Source organism: Plectropomus leopardus, chromosome 9, assembly GCF_026936395.1.
Source record: "Plectropomus leopardus strain MGB_pleo_1.0 chromosome 9, ASM2693639v1, whole genome shotgun sequence".
In the NCBI taxonomy this organism is placed as follows: Eukaryota; Metazoa; Chordata; class Actinopteri; order Perciformes; family Serranidae; genus Plectropomus; species Plectropomus leopardus.
The window spans coordinates 31311843-31334580 of record NC_142184.1 but is presented as its reverse complement, the minus strand read 5'-3'; the positions used below and the strand labels follow the sequence as shown (position 1 = coordinate 31334580).

Below are 22738 nucleotides of genomic sequence, written 5' to 3'. Positions count from 1 at the left end.
AGAGAGAGCTCTGTATATCCCTGTCTTACCTGTTGAACGAGTCCTGACTAAGCAGAGCTCAAGTTGAAAATAAAAGAATACAAAGGGGAGGATTGATTAGGAAGGATTACTTAACGTCAGGCTGTGGGGTAGACTCGCTCTGTCAGTTGCACACATGGCCACACGCACGGACATTCAAAAATAATTAAATTTTTTCTATACAAAGAATATGTGTCTAATCTTTCAGGTAGATCAGCACTCCCAACGGTCTCAATAACCAGACAGGCTATATCACACTGTGTCGTTGGTGATTTCCATAATGACACTCCCCTGCACATGCACATGCACACACACACACCCACTCACACACACACACACACCCACACCCACACACACACACACACACACACACACACACACACACACACACACACACACACACAAATAGATACAGACACACACAGACACAGACACAGACATAGACACACATAGACACACACACACACACACACACACACACACACACACACACACACAAAGTTTAGTCTTACTGTGCATTGTTCCAAGAAGAGCTGACTGAACTGAACTTCAGTCCTGGTTGATTTGGCAACACCTGTGATTTCTGCTGGTAACAAAAATAACACAAGTATCAGATTCTGTCCAAAATTACACCCCTCGAGCAGCTACTGTCAGAAACACAAAAGAAGATGAACTCTTGTACAGTCTCTTTGTAAACTGTGGATTGAGCTGTGGGCATGACTTTGTTTTAGTAATGAAGACTAATAGAAGACTGTCAACAATGACGTCCATTATGCATTATGTCCTGTACGCTCACGCATCCTTTTATGTTAATGCCTCATTCATGGGTATGTAATTTGACTGACTCCACCAGTAACAATGAAAACTGTTTATAGAGAGACAGTTACACAATGCAAAGACATTGATCGGCTGTTGCTAAAAATGAATAGTATCAAAATGCAAACTGTAAAAGGATGAAAGGATAATAACTTTAAGGATGTCTTTAAAAGCCACAATTATTGTTTTCAGATCTGATGTAAGACTACTTTGAACAAGACTGAGACAGCTGGTAGAAGATTTGGGTTTTGTGACACGATACTTTTAAGGTATCAACCGTAATAACCAAATACCAGGGACTATGATGCTGGGTTGTCCTAACTCCTCGCAGGAGCAGGAAACTTTCTGTTGCTGTCGTCTCCGGCGTTTCTTTCCTTTTGGCAAACAGTCAACATCTGCCTAGTAAGTGCAAGCTAACACAGCAGCAGCGGCTATCATCCAACACCTAGCTGTTGGTATTGGTATCAATTTAAGGCATTGATACTGGTGTCATGATTTTTTCATCCCAGTTGTTAAGAAAAAGTCAGTAGTGATACATTTTGTTTGATGTACAATATGACAAAGCCCTGCTCCTTTTGAACTGTAGCATTGAAGTTGTGTTTTATTGTTATTTTAAATTGTTGACTCTTCTGAAACTGACAGGCATCTTCAAGGCTAAAATATCAATTACCTCATGCTCTCACGTGGACCAGTTGCTCAAATGTATGTGTCTACATGTGTGCATGCTTTATGTGTTATTCTAGTACATGCCTTCCCAGCTCTATGTGTACATGAAAAAAATCTGCTATTCAAATGATATCAACACAGAATCACAACCGCAGGGGCAAAATGTGTTATTCTTCCCTGAGCAGGATTTGCAGATGTAATGACCTGTAACGTTATATCATTCTTTAAGAGAACTAAAAACATTACAGCCTCATATTACTTGGACAGCACCAGGAGAGAGACTGTGGAGGGATTAAATGTGGTTGCAGAGGTCCAGAGACTAAACCACTACACAGTTTCTAGGCTTAAAGTCATGTTGGCTACATGGGAACTGTGTTATTATCAGTTATTTTACAATTCTCAACGACATCATGTATCCACTCACTGGGCAGCAGGGTGGCTAAGTGGTCAGAGAGATTATTCCTCAACTGGAGGACCCAGTTTCATGTGCTGCTTTAGTGCTATTACGCAGTAATTTGTCAAAAATCCTAAACTCTTTTCCACTAAAAGTAATGCATGTATGCAGGTTTTTTTAATGCAGGAAAACCTAGTAAAAAAAAGGGTATAGACTGCTTCCAAATAGACAGACAAGTATGCCTTTCCATTTTGTTTTTCTGGAGTGTAATGTAATGTAAAAACAAATTAGTTAACAGCAGAAAGAAGCATGGAGGCCAGTGAAAATGTTACGGTGGTTACTTTTTTTTTGTATTTCTTACTTATTAAGTCTCTCTCTCTCTCAAAGTCACTGCTGACTACATTTTAAACAATGTTCGAGCGCTGCTTGGGCGGAGACAGACAGTACTGGAGCCTATCCCAGCTGACATGGGCAAAAGGCAGGGTACAACCTGACAAGATGCCAGACCAACGCAGATGATCACAAGGCTGACACATATTCCATTTTCAACAAAAATTGTGTACACAGATTTTTAAACATGGGAAAACCTGCTAAATATAGGTGATCGAATCTTTTCCCTTTGCCAGTAGACCAGAGCAGTGTTCACGGTCCTGCAGCAGAGGAGTATGCCTTTCTATTGTTTTTACTGGTGTGTTGTGTATGATGTCCTGGACAGGCCATTAAACAAGTAAATAAACAACAGAAAGCAGTATGTAGGCTATTGAAAATGTTATGGTGGTTACTTCTTCTCATCTATCTCTTGCTTATTCTGTCTCTCTTTCAAAGTCAGTGCAGACTAATTTGGTAAGATGTGAGAGCGCTGCTTGGGTGAAGATGGATTGTGTTTTATGACGACACAGTATTGCATCTTGCAGGTAGAGTGGCAAAAATTACCCAGTGTCTTGTAGTTCCATTACTGCTGATCTGAGCCAGAGTTGATAATTGCGCCTGACTACTACAGAGTAATTTGACGCAAGTTTGAATGCCATTTATGAACTTTTCCATTACATACAAAAGCCAGATGTTCGCGGTTGTTAGTGTTTTTTTTTTTTTTTTTGTAGTGGGAAAGGGGCTATGGAGACAGACCACCATTAATGCTCACATTCACACCTACAGCCAATTTAGAGTGGCCAGTTAACATGCATTTTCTGTGGACTGTGAGAGGAAGCTGCTGAACCTGGAGAAAACCCACCCTGAAACCTGAAAGACATGCAAACTCCACACAGAGGGGCCCAATTCGGCTGGACAGTGCTACTCCCCTGGCCAGAACTATGGAAGCTTTCCATTATGACATGTTTTGAGTGGTGCTGAGTCTATAACTGACCCGCTCACCTCTGTTTGCATGCTTTACATAGCAAGTTCCATTTATCACCCTCGTTTGAGGTGTAAGCTGTCAGCTAAATGGGGAAATGTCACTACAAAAGTGGTCACTGGGCGCACAGATCAAAAATCAGAGTTAAAAATCAATTAAAGCCACCTGACAGTATCATCTAGTGAGAATACACCGATTCTTGGACTGATCGTATCAAACCAACATTTTAGTTAGTATTTATTTATTTTTTTTTATTCTCAAGTGATTCCTTTTTAGTTCATCTTGCCACAACAACACAAACACATTTTTCAACATTCTGTATTACTGCGTTTTTTTTTTTAAAGTTAAACTTGTGAAAAAATTAATGGCCATAATACTGTGAAGAAATGGTTAAGCTGTCTTCTATTTAGCATCCCCTTGTTCTCTGTCTTAGTCTTTGGTAATATTCTTAATACCTTTACTTACTGGAGATGACATCACTGCTTTACTCAGTGTGTGTGTGTGTGTGTGTGTGTGTGTGTGTGTGTGTGTGTGTGTGTGTGTGTGTGTGTGTGTTTTCCCGGTAGAAACAAAAGGCCCTGTGTAGGTAAATGTTGGACCAGTGTATGTTCTGCTATTTATAACCCATGGGAGGCAGGGAATAAGAGAGACACTGGTTTTCCTGACTGTGCTTGTGTGTGTGTCTGTGTTTGTGTGTCTCTGTGTTGCATGTGTGTGTCTGGGTGTGTGTCTGTGTGTGTACTGTAGCAGCCTTTGTTTCCTTGTATAAGCATGTTCTCCTCTCCTTTTCCTCAGAATAATGGCTTTGTTATTTCTTGCTGTCATTACAGAGAATGTGTGCATGGTGTGTGTGTGTTTGCCAAGGGATTTCTGTCATTCCAGCCATGGTCGGCATTCAGACTGTCTCTGAATTCGTAACTCCTAATATGGAGGAGGAGTTCTGACATTGCACACACATTCATGCTGCTGTGTCACATTAACCCAAACAGTGATGCTATTGAGACCACAGTAACTTTAAGATCACTGTGTGTGTATGTGTGTGTGTGTGTGTACGCGCGTGCTCACACACATCCGCTCATAGAAACAACACCAGTACAATATTGGTCTTTTCTGTTCTTTGCCATTCTATTCCCTTTCACCCATTTCCAGTGCTGCTGTTGGCGTCAGGCCAAGCCCTCTATGAGTGACATTTACTTTATACACTGCAGCCTGACATCTGAGCACTAGGCACAGGAGATGATGTCACACTAAGTTATTACAAGGCTTTTCTGTGTGTGTGTGTGTGTGTGTGTGTGTGTGTGTGTGTGTGTTGTGTTGTGTTGTGGTTATAAGTTTTGGTGTAAGCGTCAAGGCAGGTTTGTGCAATAGGTGTTTGCTCAAGCCTGTCTTGTGTGTGCAGCTGTGTATGATTGTGCTGCATCTGAATGTGTTTCAATGTCTACAGAGTGTGTTCTGAATGTTTGTGTATGATGGTTTATTTAAGTGTGTGAATAAATGTGTGTGTGCTGCTTGCCCCAGTATCATCCACACGTGTTCATGTTAGTGCGAGGTAGGACACGTGAATTTTTGTATTTGTTAACAGCTGTGTTTCTGTGTCAATGTGTGAGTCAGTGTGCATTTTTTTGTGAGTATGCAAAGGCATCTGTATGCTTGAGTGTGTGTGTGTGTGTGTGTGTGTGTGTGTGTGTGTGTGTGTGTGTGCGTGTGTATGTGTCTCATAGACAGAAACCACCCCCAGCCTTTTCCCAAGCTGTTCCCTTCCTGGATCCTGTTTTTAGCGCCGGATGAGGCAATCTTTCCCATTGACTCAGCCATGCAATTCAAATAACCCCAAACAGCATACAGAGCATGGAAATGCATGTCTGTTTGTGTGCATAACAGACACACACACACACAAACACACACACATACACACACGGACAGACAGAGAGAGTGAGAGGTAATGTGTTAAAGTGTAACACAAAGAAAACAAATACAAATTATCATTTTGTTACAGTGTTGTACTATTGTAGATATTAGCTAAAATAAATACACAACTGATATTGAATTAGTCTCTTTGTACATTATACTTTCCAATAAGGATTTTTTAATTATTCCTGCTGGAGCAGTTTGGGACTCAGTATCCTGCATTGAGTGCCTTTGAGCAGTTGCTGGAAAGAGCATTAAACTCATCCTTTTTTACCAAATTTTCTTTTCTGTCTACACTCTATTCACATCTATAAGAGACTGCTTAATAAACTGTAGTAGTTAAGTCAAGTGCCATACTGTAAGGTTGGGTGTAGGGAGGGCTTGTGGTATGATGCACACATCGTGCATTTTAAACATCATTCACTTCAGCACTGGAAATGTTATTTGGCATCTTACTGAATTTGTGGGTAGATAAAATCAATTTAGTAAAGGTAAAGATATAGACATGAAGAATCACCCTCTGGTTTACAGTCCATACGCTAAGCCAAATAAGTATACTATGGTACTGGTTGGTAAACTTTCAACATCTGATCATTTTAATGACTGTACTTTATTTATCAGAGTAGAAGGTGGCTGGATTGTGAATTTTTTTTTTTTTTTTTAATATCATGACCCTTTTAGAGCTTCACTTTTTTTGATGCTTAAGACTCCTTGATTGACTGGGGAAAATGAATTACCATCCCTCCGTTATAAATAACTATATTTTACAGTTTATGGTTATGATAAATGGTGTGATTTTGGAGATTTTTAAAGAAAACGTGCCTTTCAATCCCGTTTTTTGGGGGGTTTGGACGGTATCTAAATAAATACAAAATTCACTCACTCACTTTATCCCTAGTGCTTAAAATATCTTTTCAAAATCCTCCCCCATTGTATACTACCTCATCACTTCTAATTAATAACAAACAGTCCCTTAAAAGACTTAATACTTTTGTAGCCTTTACCAACTACAGCTCCCATGATGCTTTGAATGTGTACCAATAACTGAGATGGGAAATGCAAAAAAATGTTGAATCTTTCATCAAAGATGAGGCACTAAGCTTTACGGTCAGTAGTTATTAAAATATAAACATTAGTTTCACTGTCATGTTTTAGCTGTAGAAATTCATAACAGAAAATATTAAAGACAATTCTTAATAAAATAAATACTTTTGGCTTCTGTAGAACAAGCTAACTCACAAGAATACCTTCCTTTTAAGCTAGTTTGTTCTATAGTAGCCACTGTTCCAGTGCTTGCAGCCTGTTTGCTTAGTTTCATGTACACCAGTAATAGTTTCACATAATTAATCTTGCTAAATGTAATTCATGTTCCAGGTGACTGTGTTATGTTCAAGTGGTTGCTAGCTCAAACAAAACTAAAACCAAGTGTTTGTTTATAACTTAGGCTTTTTGCAATAGAGACTGAAACCTAGTTTACAAAGTAAACTGTCTTAAATAAGGTTTGTCATGTCACATTATCTTCATTTGGAACATTTAGTAAGTCTACTCAATTTATCAGATTTAAAATGTTTCTGAAAGGATATACAGTAACAAAAACATTTTTTTAGACAGCTTTGTTTGTCTCGCCTGCTTGTGTTTAAAATGGTGTAAACTTTTTACACTGAGTTGCAACTGAAAAGTATCTGTTATACGAAACCATAATTCTGGTGTACTTTCTACGTTTCCTCCAAACACCACTTCGTTTTGCTTCTGTTTACATGTGCTCATTGTTTTGTCAGGTAGGGTTTCCCACGGGATATTGTGTAAATCGACCGCTCATTGTGGGAATGAAGCATATTGACGCCTCTTTTCTCTCCCTCCTCTCACCTATCTCTTTTCTTAGATTCCTCAGTGGCAGTGCCGGTGTCGTGCGCGGCCTTGTTTCCCATGGACCTCAGGGTGGGAGAGCGGGGGCGCCCCGGTTCGGACACGGCGCTCCTCACCCCGCTGCACCCGCCTTTACTCACGCTCACCCCGTTCTCCCCTCAGCCTCGCACCTCTTTCTCCCAACAGCAACTGCACCAACACATCCGGGTAACAACATTTACATGGAGATTAATGAATAAAGACTTTTGTTACCTTTTTGAAAAAAATATATTTTCTTTTTATGACCATTTGCTTTTATATATGTTGCAATAATATTGTGTGTGTGGTGGGGTGTTTAGTTTAATATGGAGCAGAGGAGGCGAGAGCACAAGCACCACGAGGAACAACAGGAGTTGCAGCAGCTAAAGCACAAAGACAAAAGTCAACAGAGTGAGTCCATTCACACACACACACACACACACACACACACACACACACACACACACACACACTTACATTTTACTACAAGTTTCACTTCACATTTAAAGTTGTCATTTTATTTTAAATGAGCATCATAAAAAGCTCTTTCTAAAAGTAACTATGGCCCAGAGTGCTAATCATGACCAGAGAGGAAAGTCCCTGTACGTGACTGTATTCATCTTTAACAAGCAGTGTTAACTCCACTTTCAAAGCTGTTTGCTTTGAGATGAGAGCTAAATATAACCTGACAAGTAGAGCTGCAACAGTGGAGTTAAATATAGCTGTGGGTCTGGGCGCATAAAGTCACTGGGTCAATATTGACCTGATCTCTCCCAGCACCTCCTGTCACCTCTTTGTGCACAAACATGCACACACAGTAAAATAGCAGTGAACACACTCGCAGAAAAACCAGTGACCTTACGCTGCACTACACTCATACGCATCTTCATGTCTCAACCACGCATCGCATAAATTTAATTGCAGAAACTCTTCACATTGTTTTTCCAGTGTTCTTTGTCATATTTTAGTATTACACATTTCCTGTGGATCCTTAAAAAGGCCTTAATTAGTATTAAATTAAATGTATTTAATCTTTCAAAAGTCTTAAAAATGGTCAGACATTGGAAGTAAGATTTTATGAATTGTTCTCTTTCTGACGTTGCATTGTACGATCTCAAAATAATTGGTAACATCTATTTGTTTGTTCAGTAATTTAATAAATTCCTTTTCCTAAACTTGTCATGATGGGAATCCAAGCAGTTGAATCTCACATGCAAAGTGAAAAACACAAAATGGCGGGAAAAGCGGACTGAAGTGCCAGATATTTCCCTCTTCGGTTGGTAAACCTAGAACATACTGTTATGATAATATAATATCCATTGTCTTCCTTTCACTCAAAAAACATTTTTCAACATTTGAGGCAAATAATCGAACTTTTTCACTGGATCAAAGACATTTCATGTTTTATGTCATACTAAACATTTGGGCAAAATAAAATTGTCCTTTAGTTATGGTTGTCAGAAAATTATTCTTCAAATCCATTTCAAGTCGCATTAAAAAAGTCTTAAAAAAGTCTTAAATCTAATTTGCCATAAGTTGCAGGAACCCTGTATTAGTCCCAGATTACGTCCTGTAGACTATATATTTGGCACAACCTTTCCTCCTTTTATTATTAAGCAGTTCTTTTAAGTTTTTCTGACTGGTTGTTTATGGTATTGATCGACAGGTGCAGTGGCCAGTTCCCTGGTGAAACAGAAACTCCAGGAGGTGATTCTGAAGAAGCAGAAACAGGCAGCGCTGGAGAGTACAAACTCCAACACTCTGAGTGCAGCTCCTGTCGCGTACAGGTGACAAAAAATACACACAAACAGAGCACACAAGGAAAATATCAAAACACAGTATGCTTCATTAACACTTTGTTGTTGTGCATGTTTACATGCACAAAATAGTCAATTTCTTGCTATTATTTCAAAGAGGACAATATTCTTCAGAAGCTATTTAAATGGCTAATGAAAATAAATATTTAAATAATATTCCCATTTACATGCAGCTGTGTAAACTCTGATTAAAGTGCCCTAACATGTCGTTTATCATGTCAAAATATGGAAAAGTGACCGGCTGGAATCACTGGTGCCATTTTTTGCTTTGCATTAAAACAGGATTTTTTAGAAGCTTTTCCAGAATTGTTTTACAATTCTTCAAACACCCTCTGGAAATGATCAGTGCTGTAATATTTGCGCATATCCAAAAAGCTGTTTCTCCCTCCGACCAGGACTGTTGGCTTTTCTTTTGGGCATGAATCTCTACCACAGCCTTGCAAATTGTTGATTTGTATACATGCATCCATGACAACGCACAGAGCTGACAGCAAACAGACAGAAAGCTGTGTGTCGCAAACTGCGGTAAAAAAAACCCAACTGAGACGTATATTTAGAATGTATACACTCTATACAGAATGCTCCAAAAACCCAAATAATACCAGCATATACCACGTCTGAATCGGAAAAAGCTACATATGGAGAAAGGCCTAGTTCAGAATATCCCAATGGAATATGCTGTTTACATGACCTGTATCAGATTATGAATATTGTCACATTTGGATTAATTGTGAAATATTAGCATGCATCTAACCGTAGTCACCGATTATACTACATATCTATACTTTTCAGCGACAGTTCTTTAAACGCACCCATAATCCTTTGATTTCTAGTGAACTCTGGATTTCATAGAAATGTCTGCTATATGTGGTTACCTAGATGGTTGTGCATCTGTTTACGTGTGTATGTGTTGTGCTTTCTCAGAAAGCTGGGCCCAGATCCCAGTCTATCCTCCCAGCCTCTGGTCTCACCACCATCACAGCCTTCTCCTGACGGTTCAGAAGGGACGCCGCTACGCAGAGCAGGTGAAAAAATGGCATACAACATCACTCTTTTACTTTGTCATCCAGAGGCAGGGAATTAATTGCATTCAAAATACAACTGTTGAAGTTCTGAATTGGAATTCAATTATAATGTGACCAATCCTGAGACAGTCATGTTAATTTCAGTTATTTTTTCTCATTCAAATGACAAATCTCAGCCTTGTACCACCAACTCAAAATGAAGTCAGCAGGGAACAGCTGTTTGCCTGTTTAAGGATTTGTCCCACTCACTACTTCAGGCAACAGTGTTGCAGCATTAAAAATTAAACTGTTACATTCTCCATTCATAACCATAGCCTGTCATGTAGTGTCTCTTTTAACTCAGATTTGGTATGGTTTGTTTCTGTCATATTCACTAACTGTTAATGCTATTTATGTTGCTTGTTTCATTGTTTTTTTCCGGTTTACCACATGTCTATTCATTGACCTTTTTCACAGAAGAGATTAAGACGTGACATTTGGAGAAGCACATGTGTAAACAATAATATTAACGGTGACTGAATCTGGTTAAGCTGCTGGAACATAATGAAGCTGTTAATGTTATCAATAACATCTGTGCTTTTCCTACTAGGATAAGTCAAAATAGTGTGTAGTGAACAGTTGATGTAAATGATTTTTATTAACTGGAAATAGGTGAAATATTTATTGTGTAAGTTGTTAGCAACAGTTTGCACATCATGAAATAACAGTAACACTCCCTATGTTGCTTTAATCTGTCAGCATCTGAGCCCAACCTGAAGGTGAAACACAAGCTGAAGAAACACCTGCACACCCGCAAGAGCCCGCTCACCCGCAAAGAGAGCGCCCCGGCCACCGTCAAGCACAGAGTACCTGACACACTGGGTACTTATACACTCTCTCTCACACACACACACACAAACAAATAACAGTGGTAATCTATTGATGTTGTGTAATATGTGATCATTTCAGTGAGTCAAAGGTTTTCATTCAGTCTTTCTATGATAAATTTAAGGAATGATTCACTGATCTGATAGAATGTAATGCCATTCATTGAAATATAATCAAAATGCATCATCATTTTCTAAACTCACACTGCCTGTCTCTCTCCAGACTCGTCTCCCAGCAGCAGTAGCACTCCAGTCTCTGGCTGCAGTTCTCCGAATGACAGTCTGCCTAATGAGAATGGGCTACTGCCATCTGCAGGCGGCCTCTCGCATGAGGTTAGTAAACACACACACACACACACGCACGCACGCACGCACGCACGCACGCGCACGCACACACACACACACACACACACACACACACACACACACACACACACACTATGTTGTCGAGTCCTGTCAGAATATGGATAAAGTGAAACCGACTAAAACATTAGCTTATATCAACTCATATAAAATAACTCAAACATGTTTGTAAACCAGAGCAATTAATACATGTTAGAAGTTTTGAGATAGGTAACTGTTTTGGTTTGGTAGATAAATGTGCAATTTGTTCGTTTTTTAAACTCACTTTCCCTTTTTTTGTTGTTTTTTTGCTTTTTTTCACTTAATTTTCTTGTACTTGTTAGTTATTTCTTGCGGATTTTTGGTTCATTTCCGTTTAACTCGCTCATAGCCTTCTTCCCATGTTTTTTAAAAGAAATCAAGCGTGGGTTTCAAAGGGTTAAACAGGGAATAAGCATTAAATAAAGCAGTTTCACATTAAAATAGAGCGTTTCTCTGACACTGTTCAGTTTGTCCTGTAGAGGCTGCTGGCCTGGCGCGGGCCAATGTTTGCTACCTTTTTTCTCGGATAACTCAAGATGGAGACATTCAGAGGGTTTTTACCATGAGTCAGATTACCTGCAGTAGTCTGCTCCTTTCAAAACAAAAGGGCTGGTGATTTAAACCAGTTAAAACACTGAATAAAACAGTTTCTTCAACCTTGTTTGGCACTGCAGGAGCCGTATCTTAGCTGCTGGTAATGATGTTGTTGCTCTAATAACTTAGATCCAGGTGTCCACTGGCTAAATCCTTAATTTTAGCGACCCATATCCAAACACGCACCATGAAACTTTGACTTTAAACTGGACAAAAAGTCAACTTATGTTAACTTCTGTCGGATATAAGGCCACTGACAGGTGACGGCAACCAAATGACAGGGACCACGTCTTTGATTAAAATAACAAATGTCTCTGGATTTGATTATTGTTGCAAACATTTGGGATAATAAAGGAACACAAAGCATATAGCATTGGTCATCATTTTTCGTCATTTTAATGCTGAAAAGTTCGATCTTTAAGAAATCCTGATGACGTTGTATAGGTGAAGATAATAATATAAGCTAAAAGAAGTACATTCTTTTTTGCCTTTCACCTTTTTGTCTTCGGGATGAAAAACATGAGCATTTTAAACATGCGAGCACGTGGATTGATTCCAATAAAGAGATGCTGTTCCATGTGCATGAGCTGTGCCGAGATGCTGAGTAATGACATGTTTAAAACAACGACACAAGAGTATGGGAGCACTGAGTTTGTCAGCTGTTTATACAAAATTCATTTAATCACATCAAGTCAACCTCTGTCACACCTGCTGCGGCTGTCTGACTCATGATTCTCCAGTTTCAACACAGCGGTCTTAATTAGACTGCTTTGGTTCAGATTTCTGTAGATGTACATCCACACTGAGGTTTGGTCACTGCCAAGGAAATATTAGGAGCATATAGCAAAAACAAAATGTGTATCCTTTGCAAAGATGAACAAGAAGATGCATACCCAGCAATGTCTTAAAATGTCAAAAGGAATTTCTCTTCAATTGAGATTTGAATATGAATGTATCATTTTTGAGTAATCAGTATGTTTGGCATTTTCAGGCCCAGAGGCTGCTGCTTAAAGATGGCACTATCGCCAACTTCACCATCCAGAGTCCCTCCACTCTGCCCACCATCACACTCGGACTACCAGCCAACGCCAGGGTAAACACTGAACTGCTAATGTCCATTAGAACAGCTCAGTTATTCTTAAAACATGTCTTCTGCCTGCAACAAATCGAAGAAATGCTCAGTTTTTCAAAAAGTTAGTTATAAATTGGAATGATATTTTCACTGGACTAATACAGTGATCTGCTTCATCTAAGACACATCACATCTCATTCTTTTTTACAGAGATTTATGTTGTCAGACAAACAAGTTTTATTGACTCAGTGTCAGACTTAGTCACTTCAGGAGGTGTGTTTTAGATGTGGTGACTGTACAGTGTAAAAATAACTTGAAAAACTTAGATATCATAGCATCCTATGACTTTGTCTCAATTAAATGAATGAATGAAACTCCCCTCCCCAATATTGTGTTTTAAACAGGAAGCACATCAAATACAGGAAGTCTGATGCCCTTTAGAGGCTGTTTCACTATGGCATTGATATGCCTGGGTTTTAGAGTACTTTATGAAAATAAAAAAAAATCTCATCACATCACTGATCACCCTCTGTCAACTTACTGGAATGTATTCATTTTATGTCGACCTGTAAATTTAATTCTTATCTGTAGCTATAAAGCTGTGTCTGTGTGTGTGTGTGTGTGTGTGTGTGTGTGTGTGTGTGTGTGTGTGTGTCTGTGTGTGTGTGTGTACAGGCTGAAGGAGAGCTGTCCTCTTTGAAGGTCAGCCGGGTACCGGTAGTTACAGCCGGGGGCTCGTCAGTCTTCCTCCCCCTGAGCAGAGAGGATCAGGCCGGGCAGCTGAATCCACATCTGCCTGTCATCATCCTGGAGCCCTCTGGACTCGTGCACACTCCGCTACTTACTGGTGAGATACACACACACTGCCATTTATATTATAGACATATATGCTTGTACACACCCTGTACATGCATACACATGTAGGCCCAAAAGCTCCACGATTTAGGGTGTATTGATAAGGAAGTAGAAATGTAACATTTACATTTTGCAACTAATCTACATATCAGACTAGGATTGTATGCATGTGAAAAAATAAAATACATGCATCCAAGATGTTGACAAAGAGACACAAAAAGGTTATTGTCTGAGATGTTACAGCACCACCCTGTGGTTATATTTATAATAATCATTTTGATAGACCAGCGTGCAAACTTTTTTTTCCACACAGGGCAGCGGGGACAAGTTTGACATTGTTGTAGCTGTTGGGTGTTTTCTTTTTTTTGTTTTACAAACTGTGTGTGTGCATGCATTTTACCAAATTAAAGCATTTTCCTGCTCCTCTGTGTCTCTGTCTCTGAGCAGTTCCAGGCCTAGACCCTGTCCAGCTACAGTTTGCCCCCCAGTTAGACCACCTGACTCCTGGAGGTGCTCATCCTCACAAGCCCCTGAGCAGAACACGCTCGGAGCCCCTCCCCCAGAGCCAGAGGGCCCTTCACACGCATCTCCTCCATCAACAGCACAACACACAAATACTGGAGAGGCTCAAACAGCAAACTCACCTGGGCAAGGTATGCAAATGAAGGCAAACAATCAGAAAAATATTCTCTACAATACAGAAATAGTCTTTATTGTATTACAAGTATAAAGAAAGTATAACATATACACTTTGTCACATCTACACATATATGTTCATTTTCCATTCCTGTATCCCAGCTCACACTTGTGTGTTTGCACTCACACAGAAAAGTTTAGATCTCTCCAAGAGTGCCAACAAGGCAGTTTGTTCAGGGCTGCTAAGGCAGGAAGGAAAAAAGCCCTTCCAAAAACTAGCTCTTTTATTTTAAACTCCTGTATGTCTACCAGATATCAGTAATATGATGTGAAGACTGACGGATTTGTTAGTGTCATTGCTGTTATAAGTATGGTAACAGGCATGCAGTTGCTCAGCCATTCACTTCTAAGCTAAGATGGGATGTAGGGAAGCAGATGATTTTGGAGGCTGTTTGTGATGCGAGTAAATTTGTTTGAGGTGTTGAGCTGAAGAAATGGGGAACAGTACAGCAGGATGGGTCGATTTATTATTATTATTTTAGTTTTTTTTGGCCTTTATTAAATGGGACAGCTGTAGTGTGAAAGGGGCAAAGAAATTGGGGACAACATACAGCCAGGGCCGAGGCTGGACATAGCATTTGTACATTGGGCGCCCACTTTTCCAGGTGAGGTAATGCACGACCCAAATTTCACTTTTTTTTTCTTTTTTTTTTTTTTAAATAGCAGGGGGTGAGGGGATAGCATGCAAATGACATGGAGTCTTTGCTGGTACAGTGGTGATGAGTCCAAGAAATGGTTGAGTCTGGTGTGGTGTGTGTTTAATGTGCTAACAGCCAATTCTTAAGTTTTGTCTTTGTTCAGTCTTGTGATTATAGTGGTAGGAATGCAGAACTTGATATACTCAGTGAAAACAGCATATCTATTCAGTCTGCCTGTCAGTCATTTGGATTTATACAGACATTCACTGAGGCTGTGATTACGGTGTTGAAATACCATTTTTGCTGCCATGTTTTAACCAGGTGACTTAAAAGCTGAATCCTGGAAAAATGTCTTCAAGTTAGCCTCCTGGTGAAAGATTTGAAGACTCTATTTTGCAAAGTACAAACTGTTAAAGCAGCATAGAGGGCAAATATGGCAGCAGATTTATTGACGATGGCTGCCCTTGCTAAGTCTTGCAGAGTGTAACGGCTGAATATGAAATTACCTTGTGATGTAAAGAAGTTTCTTAATATTCTTGTGGTGCTGCGTCTTCAGAATGAGAACCACAACAATCTCAAGGCTGCAATGTTAGATGTGGACATCACAGTTTACATATTTCAACACTTGCACATTGTAGCACTGATGTGTCCTCCAACAACAACCATCAGGAGATTTCAGACAATTTATGCAGCTTGTGTTGATATTTTGTGATCCCAAATGGGTTGATGTTGGAGAGCCCTGTAAAAATTCCACATTTCTATGTGGAACAAGGCATTTTTTCCCACTCAGCAACCCATATTTACATGCATATACCCCCTGCTTTAGCGTGGTTCAGATAACATTCATCCTATATAACAGAATTTAAGAGGTGACTGAAAACAGCAAATGGAAAACACCAGTATTTCATATCAGCATTTCTGTATATGCATTTTTCAGTCTGCTGTCTGATTGCATGATGTCTTCATGTGAATGAATAACTGCAAACACATTCATAATTTTTCCACTTAATTTCTTTTAATTGTGTGTTTTTGCAGCTGATGTCCAAGTCCAGTGAGAAGCCCAGACTGCATCAGATCCCCTCTGAGGATATGGACTCAGAGGACGGTGGCGGGACGTCACCCACAGAGCCAGCCTATCAGAGCAGAGTGAGGTCGGAGTCACTGAGGGAGACGGAGCCAACTGCATCCAAGAGCCAGGAAGAGCAACTGAACCTGCAACATGCACTCATACTCAACCAGGTTGGAAAACACAACTCAGTTTCACACATGAGCTAGAAAGCTGGTCAATAGATGGAATAAAATGACTGTCCTTCATCTGTTAGTCCTGTAGGTGGCGGCGTAAGACTTGCATGATCCGAGTAAGCATTGCATGGTTCTGTGGTTTGAGAAATACTCATTACATCAAAGATGTTATTATAGCATGATTTAGTTATAGGGTGCATGCACTGTAAGCTGAGCTGTTGCTCTTTCAAAAAGTGTGTCAGTAGCTGATCACACTGTCAGCAGTCAGGCTTTATTAGAAGGTATTAAATGGATTTGTAACCTGATTTTTCAAAAATGACTTCCAGATTCAAAGCAGTATACTTGATATAGACAGACCCAGATTGCTGTTGACGGCACAGGTCGGATTGTAGGGGCCAAATAAAAACATCTCAGACTTTATTGACATTCAGCTGGAAGGAGTTCTGTTGCTTTCTGCACTTAATATCAGCCTTGAATACAAATCACTTAGCGAGTTTTAGAGGGACGTACAGCTGCATACCATATGTGTAGCAATGGAACTGAATGTTAAGAGCCAGATACTCACAGATAGTTTCTGTGGTTAATACTTTCTGTTCTAAACTTCCCTCTTAAATTTGCCTTCTTTTATTTTTATAGTGTTAGAAAGAATTAGAAATATAGGTATGACTTGATTCTGTCTCATCTCCATCACCCTTACTCTCTGTAGTCGTTGCTATGGGAACAGCAGAAGCAACTGCAGCAGCTGCATCGACAGATGGAGACCCTGGCAGTGCCCATGATACGTGGCAGCGGTGTTGGTAGTGGGTTGGGGGTCCATCGCCCCCTGTCACGCACACAGTCGTCCCCGGCCTCCACCTCTCTCACTCTGCCTGAGAAACCCCTGAGCCTGGCCACACAGGACACCAGCAGCAAACCACGCTTCACCACGGGTAAGTCAGATATTATAACAAGTGGGTATAATCATTCTCTCAGTGATATTCCAAATTCATCTTAAGGGGTTAAATAGCCCATCATGTAACTGCAGTGTCCTTGGTCCAAATTCAACTGGGGATCCTTGTTACATGTCGCTGTTCTTCTCTCTCCCTAATATACAGTCATGTTCCAAATAATAATAATGAAAGAAGTAAAAGAACCAAAAATGATATTCATATAATTTCCAGCATCATGCATCATGTGCAGACCAGCAGAGCTAAGTATTTCAGTGACAAATGAAGGAAAATCAAAAATGAATGGCTGTTCTCCCTGAGGTCCTACTCATGATCCAACCAACCAACCAAATAAAGAAGCTCACCAACCTCATGATGATCTTAAAATGTGAATTCAACACGAAGAGGAAATAAAATCAAGTGTAATTGAAACACCATTTTGAACGTACTTTAATGAACGACTGATTTGGCAGCAGCTGGCAAGGTCTTCTGTGACTCATATTTTATAGATCAATTAAAACACTTCTGCCCTTTGGAACATGTGGAATTAAAGACTCAAAGAACTGTCTAGGTGTTTGTCCTAAACATATTGTGGGGTGTTTAAACTCTTAAGGGTAAGCAATGCATGACTTGTGTCTTCATCTGGATTTAATGTTATGTCTGAAAAAGTCATAAAAAGTCCTCCAAAGGTAGAAGTAGAATACAATACAGGGGAAGTGAAGATTTGACTGCCACGAGTGCAAAATGTTGATCTTTGTGTGTGTGTGTGTGTGTGTGTGTGTGTGTGTGTGTGTGTGTATGCAGGCCTGGTGTATGATTCTCAGATGCTGAAGCACCAGTGTACATGTGGAGACAACAGCAGTCACCCAGAGCATGCTGGGAGGATACAGAGCATCTGGTCCAGACTGCAGGAGAGAGGCCTGAGGGGACAGTGTGAGGTATGACATGGGACACACACACGCACACACACACACACACACACACACACTGATGAGGCTTGTCTGGTATTAGTAATGTCGATAAGGAGGTGCCTATTCACTGACATTATCTCATTATATCTCATGTGTGTTTACATCTTATCTGAGCGGTCACAACAACTTGAATTATAAAACCTGCTATTTTAATTACATGTCGTCCTGATCCAGCCTACAAAATAGATTTTATTTGTCTGTCTGAAAGTAGATCGGTTGAGTTTACAAGCTTTAAGTAGGGAAGAATCCAGCTTTCTTTCTGTTTGACATTATTATTCATTAAGTTATACATTATCCATGTGCACAGATTTCCCTATGTAATGTCATATTCTTGATCCTTGAGTATGTATATTGTCTCTGTCTGCAGCATCTAAATACAGTATTATATTAAAAAAGTGAAATGAAAATGTGTTGTTCGATGCAGACGATTCGTGGTCGTAAAGCCACTCTGGAGGAGTTGCAGTCGGTCCATACAGAGCGCCACGTGTTGCTCTACGGCACCAACCCTCTCAACAGACTCAAACTGGATAACCGCAAACTGGCCGGTATGAAACTCCTCACACTGCTATACTTGTAAATTCTGAAAATGTGTCCCTAACTCAGAGCCAAATTTTGTTGTTTGAAAAACACTTTGGAGTGATTCAGTAGTGACCATGAAAGGGTTTTATTTGCAGAGTAAATGTGATTGGGAACATCAATAAGAAACAGAGTTCCAGATGTCCAGATCTTCTCAATAATAAAATTAAAGCTGCAACATAAACTTTTAATTTACAAGTCCGACAAATATTGTGTTCATATTTTTGTCCTCAAACTATGTTAACTAAGTAAAAAAGAAACGACAAACGTGATGGTCATACATTTAATCGCAAATCATGTCATACCATGACCACTCTTAATTTGATGGTTTATGATAGGTCATTTTATGGCTTTTCTTCTTATTAGATGTTTTGGCATAAAATAATTATGATGAAAACAATAAGAAGCGAAACGTAATTGAATAAATGTATAAATATGAAGTCATTTTTAATGTTTCTGTCTCCACAGGAATCCTCTCTCAAAGGATGTTTGTCATGTTACCATGTGGGGGTGTAGGGGTAAGAGAAAGCACACAACTCTATTTTTGATCACAGTGTAATTCTCCAAAGCTCTTAATGAAAGCTATACAATGCTGCGTTGATGAAAGACGATATTGTTTCAAAGAAAAGACAAAGAAGACAGGCAAGAGAAAATGACAGGAAAGACAGGATATTAAAGAGGAAAAGAGAGCTGGCTCGGCCCAGCGCGTACGTTTGCCTGACAGTCCATGTCGGACCATGACAAGTCAGAGCTAATGAGAACAACATGTCCATGACCGGGGATAAAAGAAATGCCTCGGATTTCATTGTCCGAGCCAGATGGACAGTAATGCCAGTTTGTGAACAAACAGAGGAGAGAAAGAAAACAGAGTGGAGAGGGAAAATTACCAGCACTGTGGGTCTGGACATTTTTACTCTGGAGGCACAGCTGTATGTTTGGTCATCCATGTCCCAGAGAGAGCCTCCAGTTTTCTTTCACTGTTCCAGAGAGATTTCAGTCAAGTCAGGTCAGCACATTGAAATACAATCGGAGGTGACCCAAAGTGCTCTCCAGTAAAGGCACATGGGTTCATATCTGCCTCAACACAGATACACATGATTAAAGAAATACAAGGTACATAAAAGGCAATAATGCATTGTGTAATGCAGTAAAAACAATAATTAATAGAATGCCAGCTAACATGATAAAATCAAAATCAAAGCAAAAAAAATAAGGAAGTTAGGGTAATTTTATTAAAACCAACAACTACCATGATAAAAAAAACAAGGTGCCATTACCAAAAAGGAAGTGAAATGAGACATACAGTAGTCAGGCTTATGTAACAGATATAAATATCTCCACGCTGTTTGCTTTCATTCTGTCATTCAGTGTCCTCCATCTTTTGTCTTTTGGTTGGCAGGTTGATAATGACACCATCTGGAATGAGTCTCACACCTCAACAGCATCACGCATGGCAGCGGGCAGCGTTGTTGAGCTGGCCTTCAGAGTAGCCAAAGGAGAGCTAAAGGTGAGTAACTGAATCTGGGAGAAAGAGCACAATGTCATTCTGTCAATTCCAGATTAGACGTCTTGAGACAACTTGTTGGAATTGAATGGATGTGGATACAGTTAGTCGTCCTTATCGCAGAGTTTTTATTTCCTTTCTGTTGGGCAGTTTGTTACTTGAGTCAACCACCTTGCTGTAAGCACTGTCTGCTCCAGGTATGGGGGTGATGTAGAGAATTCAGACATAGTTTAAAGCAGGGATATTTAACTTGCTTTGCCCAGGGGCCATTTTTGCTAAATGATGTGAGACCAAGGGCAAGTTAATAAACAAACATTAATAATATCTATCAAGAGGTGAAGGAAGTATTCAGATCCTTAACTTAAGTAAAAGTACCAATACCACCCTGTAAAAATACTCTATTACAAGTAAAGGTTCTGCATTGAAAATGTTACTCAAGTTAAAGTAATTAAGTATAATCAGGAATGTGTATTTAAAGTATTTAAAGTAAAAGTACCTAATACAGACAAATCTTCCAAAAAACATACCCAAAACCTCCAAACTTCTAAAAAAACAACTAAAGACCCCAAATTATTTCAAAAAACCCCACCCCAAACCTCAAAATGATATATAGAAAAAGAAAAAATACCCCCAAAGTCATTATCATTTACAAAAAGAAAAAGCATCCAAATAACTATATGAAAAAAGAAAAAAAATCTCATATAAATAGAAAAAGACTTAAATGTTTATCAAAATAGTTGGCAATTCATTTTCTTTGAATTGACTCATTGATTGTTGCAGATGTACTTGTATCAGCTGTATGGTAATTTAATTTCTAACAAAATATCATATTTTATAAACCCTTCATATGTTTTAAATGCAAAAAAATCTTAATCTGTCAAGTAACTCAAGCTCTCAGATAAATGTAGTAAAGTAAGAAGCTAATGCAGACAGTTATACAAAAGGTAAAGTGCAGTTATATTGTAGTTAATTGTTGCTGCCACAAGTAAGTAAATAAGTAAGAAAGAAAACCTCCTTTACCAAACCTTGCTGACTAAATGCAGGTTCATTGTGTCAGATGGTTAAAAATGACTAGTTTTAGGTCATAGGCATGCATACAGCATCCCTGCTTTTCAGGAACTGACTGGGTCATGGGTCAGAGGCAACTTTGGTAACCCAAAGTATCGTGATGTAATTCTAGAGAACTTAGAAATGCATCCAGCAAAGAAGCGTGCCTCACCCTGCCTTAAGGAGCTACTAACCCACTTCAGACATGACTGGGTTTCAGAAAAGAGTTTTCCGGTCTCATCGTGGTCTAACTGCTTTTTCGTCCTCACAGTCATTAAAATTCTGGGATGAACATGATTTTATTTTATTTTAATCTAAGTGGTCAATTGTAAAAAAAAAAACAAAAAACAAACATCTTCAATCCATACAGTTTGACCCTAAAAAACAACGATTGTGTAAGACAAGGCAAGCATGCAGGCGGAGAATGAAAAACAATATAAACCGCCCAAAGGCTGAGTCTATACTGAGCAGTGGTAGTACACAACCATTACACCACAACAACCACAAAACAACCACTTCACCTTAGAAAAGCTGTTTTTGAGCTACACTTATGGTAGGGAATGTATATTATATACTCATTTACATCAAAATAAGTATCTTCAGTGGCCTCCATTGTCTTTACATGCAGCATTTGATCTTCTGTGGCTTTGAGTTTTACCTTCTAGTAAACCAGTGAAGTGAAAAAACAACCTTAAATTCACATTTAGAATTGTATAAGGTCGTCTAAAGCCCTCATACTCTGTGTGAACACACAGAAATAACAAAGGACTTCCAACATGTTTTTAGAGGTTCCCAGAAATTTAAAGTGAAAATGAGGCATTTTCTGTAACGTAGCAGTGATTTTCAGTTATATTATTTAAGAATAAAGCTGATGTAAACAAACCTATGACCACGTTTTTGTCTAGTGTTTATCTGTCTTAGAATTGTCTATTAGTTTCTAAATGACATGTTTTGAAGTTTTAGCAGTGTGATTATATCTTTAAGGAAGAGGTTTCTTTATTCATGTGTGCCAAAACTGTTATATTTTTATACATAATAAAAGCCTTTAACTTTAAAAGACTGTTGTTTCTGACCAGCACACTTTAAGTTCTTTATATCCAGTGAAACACTGATTAATAGCATCATCTTCTCTTTCTGCATAGAACGGCTTTGCTGTGGTCAGGCCGCCCGGGCATCACGCAGACCCCACCAATCCAATGTAAGTGTGTGTGTGTGTGTGTGTGTGTGTGTGTGTGTGTGTGTGTGTGTGTGTGTGTGTGTGTGTGTGTGTGTGTGTGTGTGTGTGTGTGTGTGTGTGTGTGTGTGTGTGTGTGTGTGTGTGTGTGTGTGTGTGTGTGTGTGTGTGTGTCAGTCACATGCTCAGCCTGACCACAGTGAGTTTTCCTGCCGTTGCTGCACTGTCAGCAGCCTCTCTGTGGAGGATATTTATGATGTGATGGGGAGACAACAAAGAGACAAAAATAAGGAAGATGAATTATATTATGTTGT

General features: G+C 39.4%; 1 protein-coding gene across 5 annotated transcripts in view; it reads left to right on the top strand.

Annotated features, from left to right (window-relative positions):
- Positions 1-22738, top strand: part of hdac7a (histone deacetylase 7a) — an 84660-nt gene that overhangs the window by 46160 nt on the left and 15762 nt on the right. For all 5 annotated transcript variants that reach the window (XM_088082494.1, XM_088082497.1, XM_088082496.1 and 2 more), the window contains 16 exons: positions 7036-7226; positions 7358-7448; positions 8704-8824; positions 9779-9879; positions 10618-10740; positions 10969-11078; positions 12715-12816; positions 13471-13642; positions 14098-14303; positions 16020-16223; positions 16933-17155; positions 17957-18090; positions 18548-18668; positions 19168-19217; positions 20099-20206; positions 22393-22448. In XM_088082494.1, coding sequence (XP_087938620.1) covers positions 7036-7226; positions 7358-7448; positions 8704-8824; positions 9779-9879; positions 10618-10740; positions 10969-11078; positions 12715-12816; positions 13471-13642; positions 14098-14303; positions 16020-16223; positions 16933-17155; positions 17957-18090; positions 18548-18668; positions 19168-19217; positions 20099-20206; positions 22393-22448 — 2113 coding nt within the window. The remainder of the gene's footprint in view (positions 1-7035; positions 7227-7357; positions 7449-8703; positions 8825-9778; positions 9880-10617; positions 10741-10968; positions 11079-12714; positions 12817-13470; positions 13643-14097; positions 14304-16019; positions 16224-16932; positions 17156-17956; positions 18091-18547; positions 18669-19167; positions 19218-20098; positions 20207-22392; positions 22449-22738) is intronic.